Raw genomic sequence first — 12,409 nt, forward strand, 5'->3', positions numbered from 1 at the left:
GACGGTGCTCTTTGACAGTATAGTGTCCCTGTCACTACACTGGGGCGTTAGGACCCACAGGGTGAGTGCCCCCTTCAAGCCTCACTAACACATCTTCCAGCAGCAACCTGGTTTTCCCAGTAGGTCTCCCATCCAGGTACTGACCAGGCTCAGCCCTGCTTGGCTTCAGTGGGCATTCTGGGCAACTAGTCTTGGGCTACAGGGTGATCTGGCTGTTACGCAGCCATAATAATACGCAGAATAAAGGGGCGGGGCTTGGTTGAGTTAGTTAGTAGTGTGTTAAACTGGCGGTTATGGTAAGGGGCGGGACATTTCCCAAACACACTCGAAACGCTCGACCAATCACAACACACCGCTCCAGCCGACCAATCAGAGCACAGTGTGCTTTTCAGAAGGAGGGGCTTCATAGAGACAGCAACTACACAGAGTGTTACTGACAGACTGGGAAGAGAGGAGCTGCAACAATGGAGAATATGAGGAAAATAATCAACATTCAAGCAGGAAAACTTGTTCTAGTAGAGGAATAGCTTTATAAAGCATTCTACATAACGGAATGTTGTTAATTTTTAACCAAAAACGTCCATAGTGCAGCTTTAAAGGACATATAGATGAAAACTTCCTTAAAGTCCTGCTTTAGTGAAAATCCAGCTTTTAATGTTGTTTATATGTCTATGTGGTGTTTTTAATATGCTTTAAGACAAACCATGTGTAAATTCATAAGTCGACACCATTGCTGAGTATTTTCTCCTTAAAACTGCAGTGAACCAAAGACAGTCTCAAACACACGCTTTGAAATCGCTGGTGTTCCTGACGTCACAAACTACCTTGTAACCAATCAGATCAACGTGTGATCGTCAACCAGTGGATCTCTGAGCTGAGTGAGTGAGTGGAGGTGGGGTTCATTTGCATATTCATAGAACCGCGCATACTAAATGAGGCAAGGGTGTCGCGTTATATTCAAGATATTTTAAGGCATGAATACATTTTTTCAAGGAAAAAGTTTAAATATGTAATTTTGGTGATCAAAGATGAGTTTTAAGAGATACAATTATTGACTACATGGGGACTCTGAATCTTTTGAGATATGATAGAGCACCTTCTGAGGAATAAAATCTTCTGAGCACATGAACTTACAATAAACTCGTATTCCACTGCGCTGCCGACGTCCTCCAGTGATGTCATGGCACTCTCGCCCATCACGGCTCCGCTGAAGAACATCTGATGAGGACGAGACAGTCTACAGGAGAACAACAAACCACAGTTTAACAAGCGCTTCTGAGAACATTTAACATGAAACATTAGACCCATTTATTGAGATATATCAGCATTCATGAGAAAATAAGCTGCTATTTCAGAAAACACCAAAGATCAGAGATGAAAGTCAGTGAACACACACCCGCTTAGCACCAGAGGAAGCTCGATCACCACTCGCGCGTACGCCGTGACGGGGGCCAAACCCGGCTGTTCACTGATCCTGGGTGGGATTGACACGTATGGCATATGTGCATGGCGGAAATCATAACATTTGTTTTGGCACTTTTTACAAAAGGATGAATGAATCTCACAACAATATCCAGGTTAATTCAGCAGTACTGAATTTGTGTAAACGTACCCTGAATATGGTTTTTAATGATCTGAATAAAAAAAAATCTGTCATGCATTTTATTTATTTAAAAAAAAATAAAAGTAAAGGTATTTGGAGGGAAATGTGCTGTTGTCACGAAAATTATGTTACAATACAAAATTAATGTGGTTGTAAAATTTAGAGTGAAATATGACCAAGACATATCTTTGTGAGATTCATCCAACATCATTTGTATGATTTTGTTTTGCTCATAAAAAAAATATTTTTCAAATGGCATACAGAAATCAGAACTGGAACTCACGTGGACAGTGCGAGATGAACACTCAGTGACGTAGTTTCTATAGTGATCGCAGAAGTGCTCAGAATAAGATAAAATTTGACCTGACATAAAGAATTAAAGGTCAATTTGAGTTTCTCAAAGGTCAGAATTGTGTAAGTGTGTATGCGAGACCGTTACTGTACCGTCGCTTCTCTTTTGAGCGGATTACCCAGTTCACACAGCGCTTGAGAGCCGTTCTGATTGACTTCACACAACACCTTCAAAACAAGACCACCATTAGGAGACTATAGCTAGGTTCAGACTGTCAGTCCAAATATGGTTTTATGTGCACATCCGATTGAATCTGAATTAGCTAATGTGAACACTACAGCAAAACAATCACACGAAATGCGATTTTTACAAATCCGTTTCAAGCTACATCCATATGTGGTTTGAAATCCTATTCAAATCGTATTTCTGGAAATCAGTTTCAGTCTGACTGCTCTGATCAGATTTCGCGTGGTTTATGTGACTTTCTCACGCCACGTAAAATTGCGTAACGCATAAACATGCGTAAAGTCGCTGCCGAAACAATGCCACTCCGGACGAGCAGAAAATGACAATATAAGGAGACATATTTTGAAACCGACGGAGACAACACTGCGGCGGCTACACATTTCAATGTTGTAAAATTTAAATAAGACATCTCTATTGCAAACCCCTCCATGTTGTGGTTGTTGTTGTTTTTGGCGTATTCCTACCAATGCAGCATCATTTCCATGAAACCAATGCAGACATGCAGACATGTCGACTGATTGAGATCACGCTTAGGGAGCCTGTCATCTTCGAGTATTGATCAATCGAGCCAATGCACATTGACGTGAGAGATTTTCATCTCGTGCTCCGCCCCGCAGTGCGGGTATAAACACGGAAGCGGAAGCGGATGCACGCACAACTTGTTTTTCGCTGAGGAGCCAAGCGGAGCCCGGAGTCAGTGGTGGTCCAGCAATAGTGGCGACGGGGCAACGTCTCCGTTCCCTCCTTGAGGTAACGAGGGTTACATACGTAACCGAGACGATCCCTTTCAGTCGCTCATGTTCGACGTAGTCGACTGATTGGGATCCCAATTAAAACGCCACTAGTGCTGCCACCTTCCAGTGCCTAGACAAAAGCCTTCTGATCCCCCAGCATTATTGAGGCGGAAACGGGATAAGGCTTAGGCCAGGGAAGTCACTGCTGTTCCGCAAGACCCACTCAGTTAGACTTGGATAACACTGGGAAAGCGTGCCCTTTCGGTGGAAAGGAAGACGCTACGGAAGCCACATCCAGCCCGCAGGGAGGTAACATGTGGATGATACACATATGGACTGGGCGAATTACCGGGCAGAACAACATATGGAAGTCACTGAGGTGGCTCCAGCCTATAACAGGGGGGAGACTCAACCGATCAGAGACGGCAGAGGACTCGTACCGTGGAAGAATACACATATGGGATCACCCTAGGGATCACAACATATGGGACCCAGCCAAACACAGGTTTCACAGAGCATATGAGTGATAGGCCTGGCAACAGATGCTCCGCCCTGAGGGGTGTGGAGGAACTCAACAGGGTTCGACTAAAGAGGAACTCTAATGGAGCAAGAATGGCGCACGTATCCGGTCCATAGGAGGGGAATGGCGCAGCAAGCCGACACTTCTAGCAGGGCTTACGGTGTTGGCTGGCTCCGAGAGCACACGGGAAGCTACCGGCTCGACACGTAGGCTATAAAAACGAGTGGGCTCGCAACATGGGGTGGCATGGTGCATCTTGGGAATGATACGCCAAGGCGATGGTATCCACTAACCAGTGGGCCCACCTCTGCTTGGAGACAGCCTTTCCCTTCTGCTGGCCTCCATAACAGACGAAGAGCTGGTCTGAGGTCCTGAGGCTTTGCGTTCTGTCCACGTACAGGCGCAGAGTGCGGACGGGACAGAGAAAAGCCAGGGCTGGGTCTGCCTCCTCCGGGGGCAGCGCTTGCAGGTTCACCACCTGGTCCCGAAAGGGAGTGGTAGGAACCTTGGGCACATATCTAGGCCGGGGTCTCAGGATAACGTGAGAGTTAGCCGGCCCGAATTCCATTTACATTTATTCATTTAGCTGACGCTTTTATCCAAAGCGACTTACAATTGCTAATTATGTCAGAGGTCGCACGCCTCTGGAGCAACTAGGGGTTAAGTGTCTTGATCAGGGACACATTGGTGTCTCACAGTGGATTCGAACCCGGGTCTCTCACACCAAAGGCATGTGTCTTATCCATTGCGCCACCACCACCCCAATATTCCAGGCACAATTCATTGACCAAAAATGCGTGCAGGTCCCCTACCCTCTTGATGGAGGCCAAAGCAAGCAGGAGAACTGTTTTTAAAGACAGGACTTTTAACTCAGCTGCCTGCAGAGGCTCAAAGGGAGGTCTCTGCAGTGTGGTCAGCACCAGAGATAAGGATTCAGTCTCTTCACTCCCCGCAGGAACCTGACGATCAGGTCGTGCTTTCCCACAGATCTCCCATCCACTGCATCGTGATGTTTGGCAATAGAGGCAACATACACTTTGAGGGTGGAGGGAGACAGCCCTAGAAGGTCCTCCCTCAGAGGAATGGGCCAGGCAGGGGCTGTCGAGAGGAGCATTATTTCGGGAAACCAGGTCCGGTTGGGCCAATAAGGGGCAACTAGCAATACCTGCTCCTCTTCCTCCCTGACTTTGCAGAGTGTCTTTGAAAGAAGGCTCACTGGGGGAAATGTATACTTGCGGAGACCCCGGGGCCAGTTGTGTGCCAGCGCATCCATGCCGAGGGTCCCCTCGGTCAGAGAGTAAAACAACTGGCAATGGGACGAGTCCGGAGAGGCAAACAGATCAATCTGTGCAGCCCCGAAGTGGTCCCAGATCAGCTGGACCACCTGGGGATGGACTCTCCACTCTCCCTGGGCCACAGGCTGTCGTGAGAGCTCATCAGCAGCACAATTGAGCAGGCCGGGAATATAAGTGGCACGAAGCGACCTCAGATGCTTCTGACTCCATAGGAGGAGGCTGTGAGTTGTGGCATGCGCCAGGAGTGTAGACCACCTTGATGGTTGATGTACGCAACAGTCGCAGTGTTGTCCGTACGGACCAGTACATGCTTGCCGAGCAGCGGCGTTTTGAGGCGCTCAAAGCAAGGTGTACTGCTAGCAACTCGAGGCAGTTGATGTGCCAATGCAGTTGGGGGCCCGTCCAGATCCCTGCTACTGCATGCCCATTGTACGTGGCTCCCCAGCCGGTGTTGGAGGCATCTGTGGAGACCAAAGCATGCCTGGACACTTGTTCAAGGGGCACTCTGGCCCGGAGAAACGAAGGGTCTGACCACGGGCTCAGGGTTTGGCGGCAGGCCGGGTTGATTGTCACACGGAGCGTGCCGCTGTGCCACGCCCACATCGGGACTCGGCCGTGAAGCCAGTGCTGAAGCGGTCTCATATTGAGCAAGCCAAGTTTTTAGATCAGATTCCAATCGCATACACAAATAATCGGATTTGGACTGACAGTGTGAACGTAGCCTATAATAACTACGACTGCATAATAGGAATGTAACAATATATCGTGTCACAAAATATAGCAATACAAAAATGCAACAATATATCTATCATGGATGGTGACAGTATACACTCACCTAAAGGATTATTAGGAACACCATACTAATACTGTGTTTGACCCCCTTTTGCCTTCAGAACTGCCTTAATTCTACGTGGCATTGATTCAACAAGGTGCTGAAAGCGTTCTTTAGAAATGTTGGCCCATATTGATAGGATAGCATCTTGCAGTTGATGGAGATTTGTGGGATGCACATCCAGGGCACGAAGCTCCCGTTCCACCACATCCCAAAGATGCTCTATTGGGTTGAGATCTGGTGACTGTGGGGGCCATTTTAGTACAGTGAACTCATTGTCATGTTCAAGAAACCAATTTGAAATGATTCGAGCTTTGTGACATGGTCCATTATCCTGCTGGAAGTAGCCATCAGAGGATGGGTACATGGTGGTCATAAAGGGATGGACATGGTCAGAAACAATGCTCAGGTAGGCCGTGGCATTTAAACGATGCCCAATTGGCACTAAGGGGCCTAAAGTGTGCCAATAAAACATCCCCCACACCATTACACCACCACCACCACCAGCCTGCACAGTGGTAACAAGGCATGATGGATCCATGTTCTCATTCTGTTTACGCCAAATTCTGACTCTACCATCTGAATGTCTCAACAGAAATCAAGACTCATCAGACCAGGCAACATTTTTCCAGTCTTCAACTGTCCAATTTTGGTGAGCTCGTGCAAATTGTAGCCTTTTTTTCCTATTTGTAGTGGAGATGAGTGGTACCCGGTGGGGTCTTCTGCTGTTGTAGCCCATCCGCCTCAAGGTTGTGCGTGTTGTGGCTTCACAAATGCTTTGCTGCATACCTCGGTTGTAACGAGTGGTTATTTCAGTCAAAGTTGCTCTTCTATCAGCTTGAATCAGTCGGCCCATTCTCCTCTGACCTCTAGCATCAACAAGGCATTTTCGCCCACAGGACTGCCGCATACTGGATGTTTTTCCCTTTTCACACCATTCTTTGTAAACCCTAGAAATGGTTGTGCGTGAAAATCCCAGTAACTGAGCAGATTGTGAAATACTCAGTCCGGCCCGTCTGGCACCAACAACCATGCCACGCTCAAAATTGCTTAAATCACCTTTCTTTCCCATTCTGACATTCAGTTTGGAGTTCAGGAGATTGTCTTGACCAGGACCACACCCCTAAATGCATTGAAGCAACTGCCATGTGATTGGTTGATTAGATAATTGCATTAATGAGAAATTGAACAGGTGTTCCTAATAATCCTTTAGGTGAGTGTATATTGTGGATAGATCACCATTCAAATTCAAGTTTACAGAGTTTTAGTGTCAGTACTACATTAAACTACTATATATTGTATACTGTTGAATATTATGTATAATAATGCAAAGGTGGAATATTTGTGGATCCTGCTAATGCCAAATGTCTGATGTTACCAGTAAAAAGTGACCAACATTATTTTAAATATATCTAGTCAGTGACATGACAGTGAAAGCATATTCGTCTAAAATAATTATGTATTTTCAGCTTCAGAATCATGAATATTGTTATTCTGGTTTCTCTATTGTCCTGTGCTTTGGGTTTCAGCACCAAGTCCAAGTCTATTCATTTACACACACAATGTAACACCAAATGTAGCATTTTACATTTTTTGTTAACCTTTAACCATATGTCTTGGAGTATCGCAATAATATCGTATCATATCATGAGTTCAGTATCGCGATATGTATCAAATCGTGACATGAGGGTATCGTTACACTCGACACATAAACCGCCTGATGGAGAACCTGCTGTCCCATGAGTCCAGAGTACGAGAGAGTGTTTGGCAGAGACACCATCAGCTGTGCGGCATGAGCATCGTCTCCGTCTTCCTGAGGGGTTTCTGGGTTCGACGGCATGTTCGTCACCGTGACCTCGAGCACGACTGACCTCTGATCCGACAGAGAGAACACCGGCACACCAGAGCCGTCTCTAAACGCAAAGGGATTCAAATAATGAGAATGAAGGCTTCTATGCATTTTTTGGTAACACTTTACAATAAGGTTAATTCGTTAACATTAGTTAACTGCCTTGGTTAACATGAAATAAGAATAAACAATACTTCTACAGCATTTATTCATCTTAGTTAATATTAATTTCAACATTTACTAACACGTTATTAAAATCAAAGGTTTAGATAACATTAGTTAATGCACTGTGAACTAACATGAACAAACAAATTTAGGAAACATGTCGACATTTAGGATGAGTCCTTGCCCATCTTTATAAATGCTCACATGACTGAGACATCACTTCAGAGACTTACCGCGGTAAAGGAGTGAAGGTGTTTGAAATGGGTGCTTTTGTGCCAAACTGGTAGACAAGCTGAAGGTTGCTCTGGCATATTTTATCCTCACCACACCCTTCCCTGACAAAATTAACCTGAGAACAGAGAGAAAGCTTGCACATTCATTTTTAATGTTATACTACTGGTTCCAGATGATATGAATTCCCATTCGGTTAACATTATATAAGGGAAAAATTATAGACAGCTAGTCATTTTCACAAAATAAACCCTGAAATGAAGCAGAGCGCTATCATATGACTACTTAAATGAATACATGGGCATGCAATATTGATTTTTTATTGAAATAAACCTTTTATCTAAAGACATATATAAATGTAAACACGTATAAAGTGATATATACTATATAGCAAATCTCAACTGCTTGATTGTTGTAAAATGTAACTATATTATCGCACAGCTCAAATGTGACTATAAGGCATGAAGATATTAAGATAATTTAAAGTCCCCCTGTGGTAAAAATCTAGTTTTGTTTTTTTGTTTTACTTCATCTGAATGGTACGAAAATTGGTAAAGGTTTTGGCATTTGCTGTGTGAACACACACAAAAAAAATATGGACATGATTTGAAATTCATCTACTGGAAGCGTTTGTTACTGCGGCCAAACAAAATCTGACGGAAAGCTCATTTCTTGAGATATCAACCTCAAGTTTGGAACACAACTTGTTTAGATTTATGGCTTTTGATTTTCTCACAGTTTTTGAGTAAACGTGTTTTGGAAAATATATATTTCATATAAAAATTGGAAAGTGTATTTTTGTGCATTTTTCATAACAATAAATATACAATTTTTGTTCACTTTTTTAAAACTTTTCATGTCAGCAATAATCTTCCAAGTGCCGTCTTTAAAAAGAGACTAATCTTCAGTCTGTGCTCTAAAGCATTCAATATTTATGACAGTTTAAGTTTTCAGATCCATGCTCAAAAAGTGAATAAATGTATTATAACTACTGTATAAATATAATTCAGTACCATAAAATCCCCTAAAAATACATAACATTAAATTAAAAAATATTATCAAACAAAAATATAGTACAATCATTTCATTGAAATGATAATCAAAAAAGATTTCGGTCATTTATGACCAACACATGAACAGAGGGTTAAATGTGCAACCCTACACAGAGCGATACGAGACAGATATTAATCTAATGTAGGACATCTCTTTCTTGAGACAAATGCACATTATACACAAACATCTGAACACAGAATGCAGTGATTGAACAATCACAACCAAAATCAGTAGACACAGCACATCAGAAAGTGCGGATCATGTGAAGTGCATGTGTTGTACCTCAGAGTAGAGTGTGTTGGAGGGGCTGGGGCTCAGGACAGGGCTCAGCTGGTTATGGTGTTTATGACCCGTGTGATGGCGGTGTCTGCTTCTCCGGATAGTGTGTGTGATCGCCAGAGACACGGGCCGCAGCTTGTCCAGAATGTTTTCCTGGTGAAACGAGAACAGAAGAGTTTATATGGCTTCACCTGATATTAACACGCGTCTCCTCTGACCACTTCATTGAGACCCTCCTTTCATATCATGAAATGCAGCTGCAGTTTCGATCGCAGTGTGTTTGTGTTTTGGTGCAAAGTTTGAATCCCCTGTTTTATGTTCAAGGTGTTGATTTTTCACAACATATGGATTTTTCCATAACGGGCAGAATTCAATAGCTGTGTCTCATTTGAAAAGTAACAGTAAACAAATGACAGTACAAAATTACAGTAATTAATGCCTTACAAAGAATAACTTTTCTGAAATGAGATATTCTCAGTGATGTATGTGGCTGACAAATGCGACCTCCGGAGCAGAACATGCGAGATATTATATAAGTCATGGCCTAATGGTTAGAGACTGGTAACCCAAAGGTTGCGGGTTCAATTCTCAATACCGGCAGTGTGTGTGTGTGTGTGTGTTCACTACTCCTAATGTGTGCGCACTAACTTGGATAGTTAAATGCAGAGGACATATTCCGAGTATGGGTTACCATACTTGGCCTTTACATCATGTCACTTTATATATTTCCTCCGGAGCACTGAGCCGCTCGCTCAACCCAGAATGCTCTTTGTGAATATGGGAAATAGGCAATATGTCTAAGATTATGGAGTTCAAATATTGTTGCTGCGAACCTTATACATAAATGCACAGTAAACATAAAATATAAGACAAAGGAGGAGAAGAAATTTAAAGGGAGTGTGGATGCCATGGGCCCTATCTTGCACCCGGCGCAAATGACTTTGTACAGCGACGCATGTATCATTCCTATTTTGCACCGACGCACAGCGGACTTTTCCCTCCACAGACGCACGTCGGTAAACTAGGGAATGAACTTGCGCTCCCAGGGGCGGTTCAGCGAAAAGAGGAGGCGTGTTCCGGCGCAAACGTTCCCTGGTGCTATTTTGCAGTTTCAGAAAACAATTCCTCCACAGACCAGGAGAAACCTCGTCTAAAGTCAGCGTTATTCAGAGGCTATTTTAAGAGCGCATGCTTGGCCATAATGTAGCGTGTGCACAACACACACACTCTTTGCTTCTCTCATCTACACAGAAGCAGCAGTTTTCATTTTGCAAACCATACATAATTACAAGGTAAAATATTCCACACGAGGGAAATCATTGTTGTGTCCATGAAGATGTGAAAAAACAGGCATAAATCTAGTTTACACATTTACCCAAATTATCATACGCCTGTTTAACCGAAGCTAGTTTGGGTGTGTTTCTCCATCCCCAATGTCACTTCTCTGTGTTTTACGGCCCTGACGAGAACGTTGGTCTCCTCGGCTGTGAACCGCTGCTGGCGTGCGTCTGGCAAATCCGCCGTTATAATAGCAAGCCGCCATGGAACAAGCGCGCCTGCTCTTAAAGGGAATGTGAGATGACGCTCTGATTGGTTTATTTCACGTTACGCCCAAACCACACCTATGAGTAATGAAGCTACTTCAGACCAACACATTTTAGATTTGCGTCGGAGAGTCATTTATCCCGCCGGTATAATAGCAACAGCGCCTGAGATCCGCCCACAGAGTTACTTGTGTTTCGCGCTTGATACTTGCGTTTCAGATCGTTAAAATAGGGCCCAAATGAATTCAAGAATATTATTGATCTCCTGCATTGACACTATTCTACAAGAACTGAACTGAGCTGGACGATGACATCACGGTTTTCTCCAGAGCGGCTATATATATAAATAAACTAAATTAATAACAACAGAAATGAACCATCACTGAACTTACTTAAAGCAACACTAAGGAACTTTTCCTCTTTGGTCCCCCTACAGGTTGGAAGCGACATTTTCCATTACCGCTGTCGTAAATCATTTCTCCGCCCGCAGCTACTGTCGCACGCACTGTTTATCCAGCACCGGCTTTGGAATGAACGATGTCCACAGACAAGGTAGAGTATGTTGCATTATTTCATGAAAGTATGATGTGTTGTGACATCAGAAACGAAGAAAAACTAAATTATGACTATTGTAACGCTTGCCGTAAAGCAAGTCAAATTTGTAGTTTCTTATGTCTCATCGAACTACAGAAACGCGACCCGGTTTGGCAAACTTGCATAGTGTGGTTATATCAGATATAGGGCTGCAAAGCGAATCCAGAAGTGCCGTTCACCCTGTTACGACCTGATGAACCACTGATACGATTTTGGAAACATTATTTTAAGGTAAAAAATGTTCCTTAGTGTTGCTTTAAGCTGGACTGTGATGCTATTTTCTTCTGGAAACAAACTTTGTTGCATTATTTTCCAGTTATCTCTGTAAAGCTGCTTTGAAACAATCTGTATTGTAAAAAGCGCTATATAGATAAAGGTGACTAGACTTGACTTGACATTCACAAAATGTTTTAGACCCTGTTTCCACCTGTATTTAGTGCTTATCTTCATACCAGGTGTAAAGAGGGCACATGCAACTGCATCTCTAGCTCTACCTGCACAACTAAAGTCACTGTTTGACAGTCCGGATGTTTCTGTCCTTGTAGCTCCACTTCCACAGAATGAACAAACTCCGGCTCTGATAAACTGCGGTCCAGGAACTGAACTCTGTGAGGAAGACTCAGCTTTCTGCGCTCCACGTCTGCCTCGAAATGAACACCGAGTGCTGATGAAACAGAAACGTTCAAACATACACGTACATCTGCACTTACAGCGAATGATGTGGTTGTAGATGTGGGATTTCTTACTGATATGTGGCGAGTAGGAGTCTGGATAAGCGGTGTACGAGTAGCAGGCCTTCACGTCCATACTACATGAAGACATAATTACATAATTATACATAATTACATAGTTACAGATTTACTGACACAAATTATTTTATTTTTTTATCAATTTGAAATGGATTTATCTATACTATATGTAATGAATGTACACCGCAGTTCAAAAGTTTGGGATCTGTAAGATTTTATGTTTTTAAAAGAAGTCTTTTTCTGCTCACCAAGGCTGCATTTATTTGAGTAAAAATACAACAACAAAAAAAACACAGTAATATTGTTAAATATTATGAAAATTTAAAATAACTGTTTTCTATTTTAATGTATTTTAATATGTAATTTATTCCTGTGATCAAAGCTGAATTTTCAGCATCATTACTCCAGTCTTCAGAGTCACAT

General features: G+C 43.2%; 1 protein-coding gene and 1 long non-coding RNA gene across 3 annotated transcripts in view; both read right to left on the bottom strand.

Moving 5' to 3' along the window:
- Window positions 1-12,409, bottom strand: part of itga7 (integrin, alpha 7) — a 43,557-nt gene that overhangs the window by 10,593 nt on the left and 20,555 nt on the right. For both annotated transcript variants that reach the window (XM_082156389.1, XM_082156390.1), the window contains exons 11-19: window positions 11,984-12,045; window positions 11,732-11,901; window positions 9,103-9,252; window positions 7,770-7,885; window positions 7,252-7,435; window positions 2,048-2,122; window positions 1,887-1,966; window positions 1,397-1,474; window positions 1,135-1,237 (exon numbers count right to left, since the gene is read on the bottom strand). In XM_082156389.1, the coding sequence (XP_082012515.1) occupies window positions 1,135-1,237; window positions 1,397-1,474; window positions 1,887-1,966; window positions 2,048-2,122; window positions 7,252-7,435; window positions 7,770-7,885; window positions 9,103-9,252; window positions 11,732-11,901; window positions 11,984-12,045 (1,018 nt within the window). The remainder of the gene's footprint in view (window positions 1-1,134; window positions 1,238-1,396; window positions 1,475-1,886; window positions 1,967-2,047; window positions 2,123-7,251; window positions 7,436-7,769; window positions 7,886-9,102; window positions 9,253-11,731; window positions 11,902-11,983; window positions 12,046-12,409) is intronic.
- Window positions 5,506-7,234, bottom strand: LOC309488396. Its single transcript, XR_014202116.1, has 2 exons — window positions 6,525-7,234; window positions 5,506-6,379 (listed from the first exon to the last, which is right to left on the bottom strand). It is a non-coding gene; the product is annotated as an uncharacterized lncRNA (long non-coding RNA).

The sequence above is a fragment of the Leuciscus leuciscus genome, assembly GCF_965113295.1.
Source record: "Leuciscus leuciscus genome assembly, chromosome: 23".
Classification (NCBI taxonomy): domain Eukaryota; kingdom Metazoa; phylum Chordata; class Actinopteri; order Cypriniformes; family Leuciscidae; genus Leuciscus; species Leuciscus leuciscus.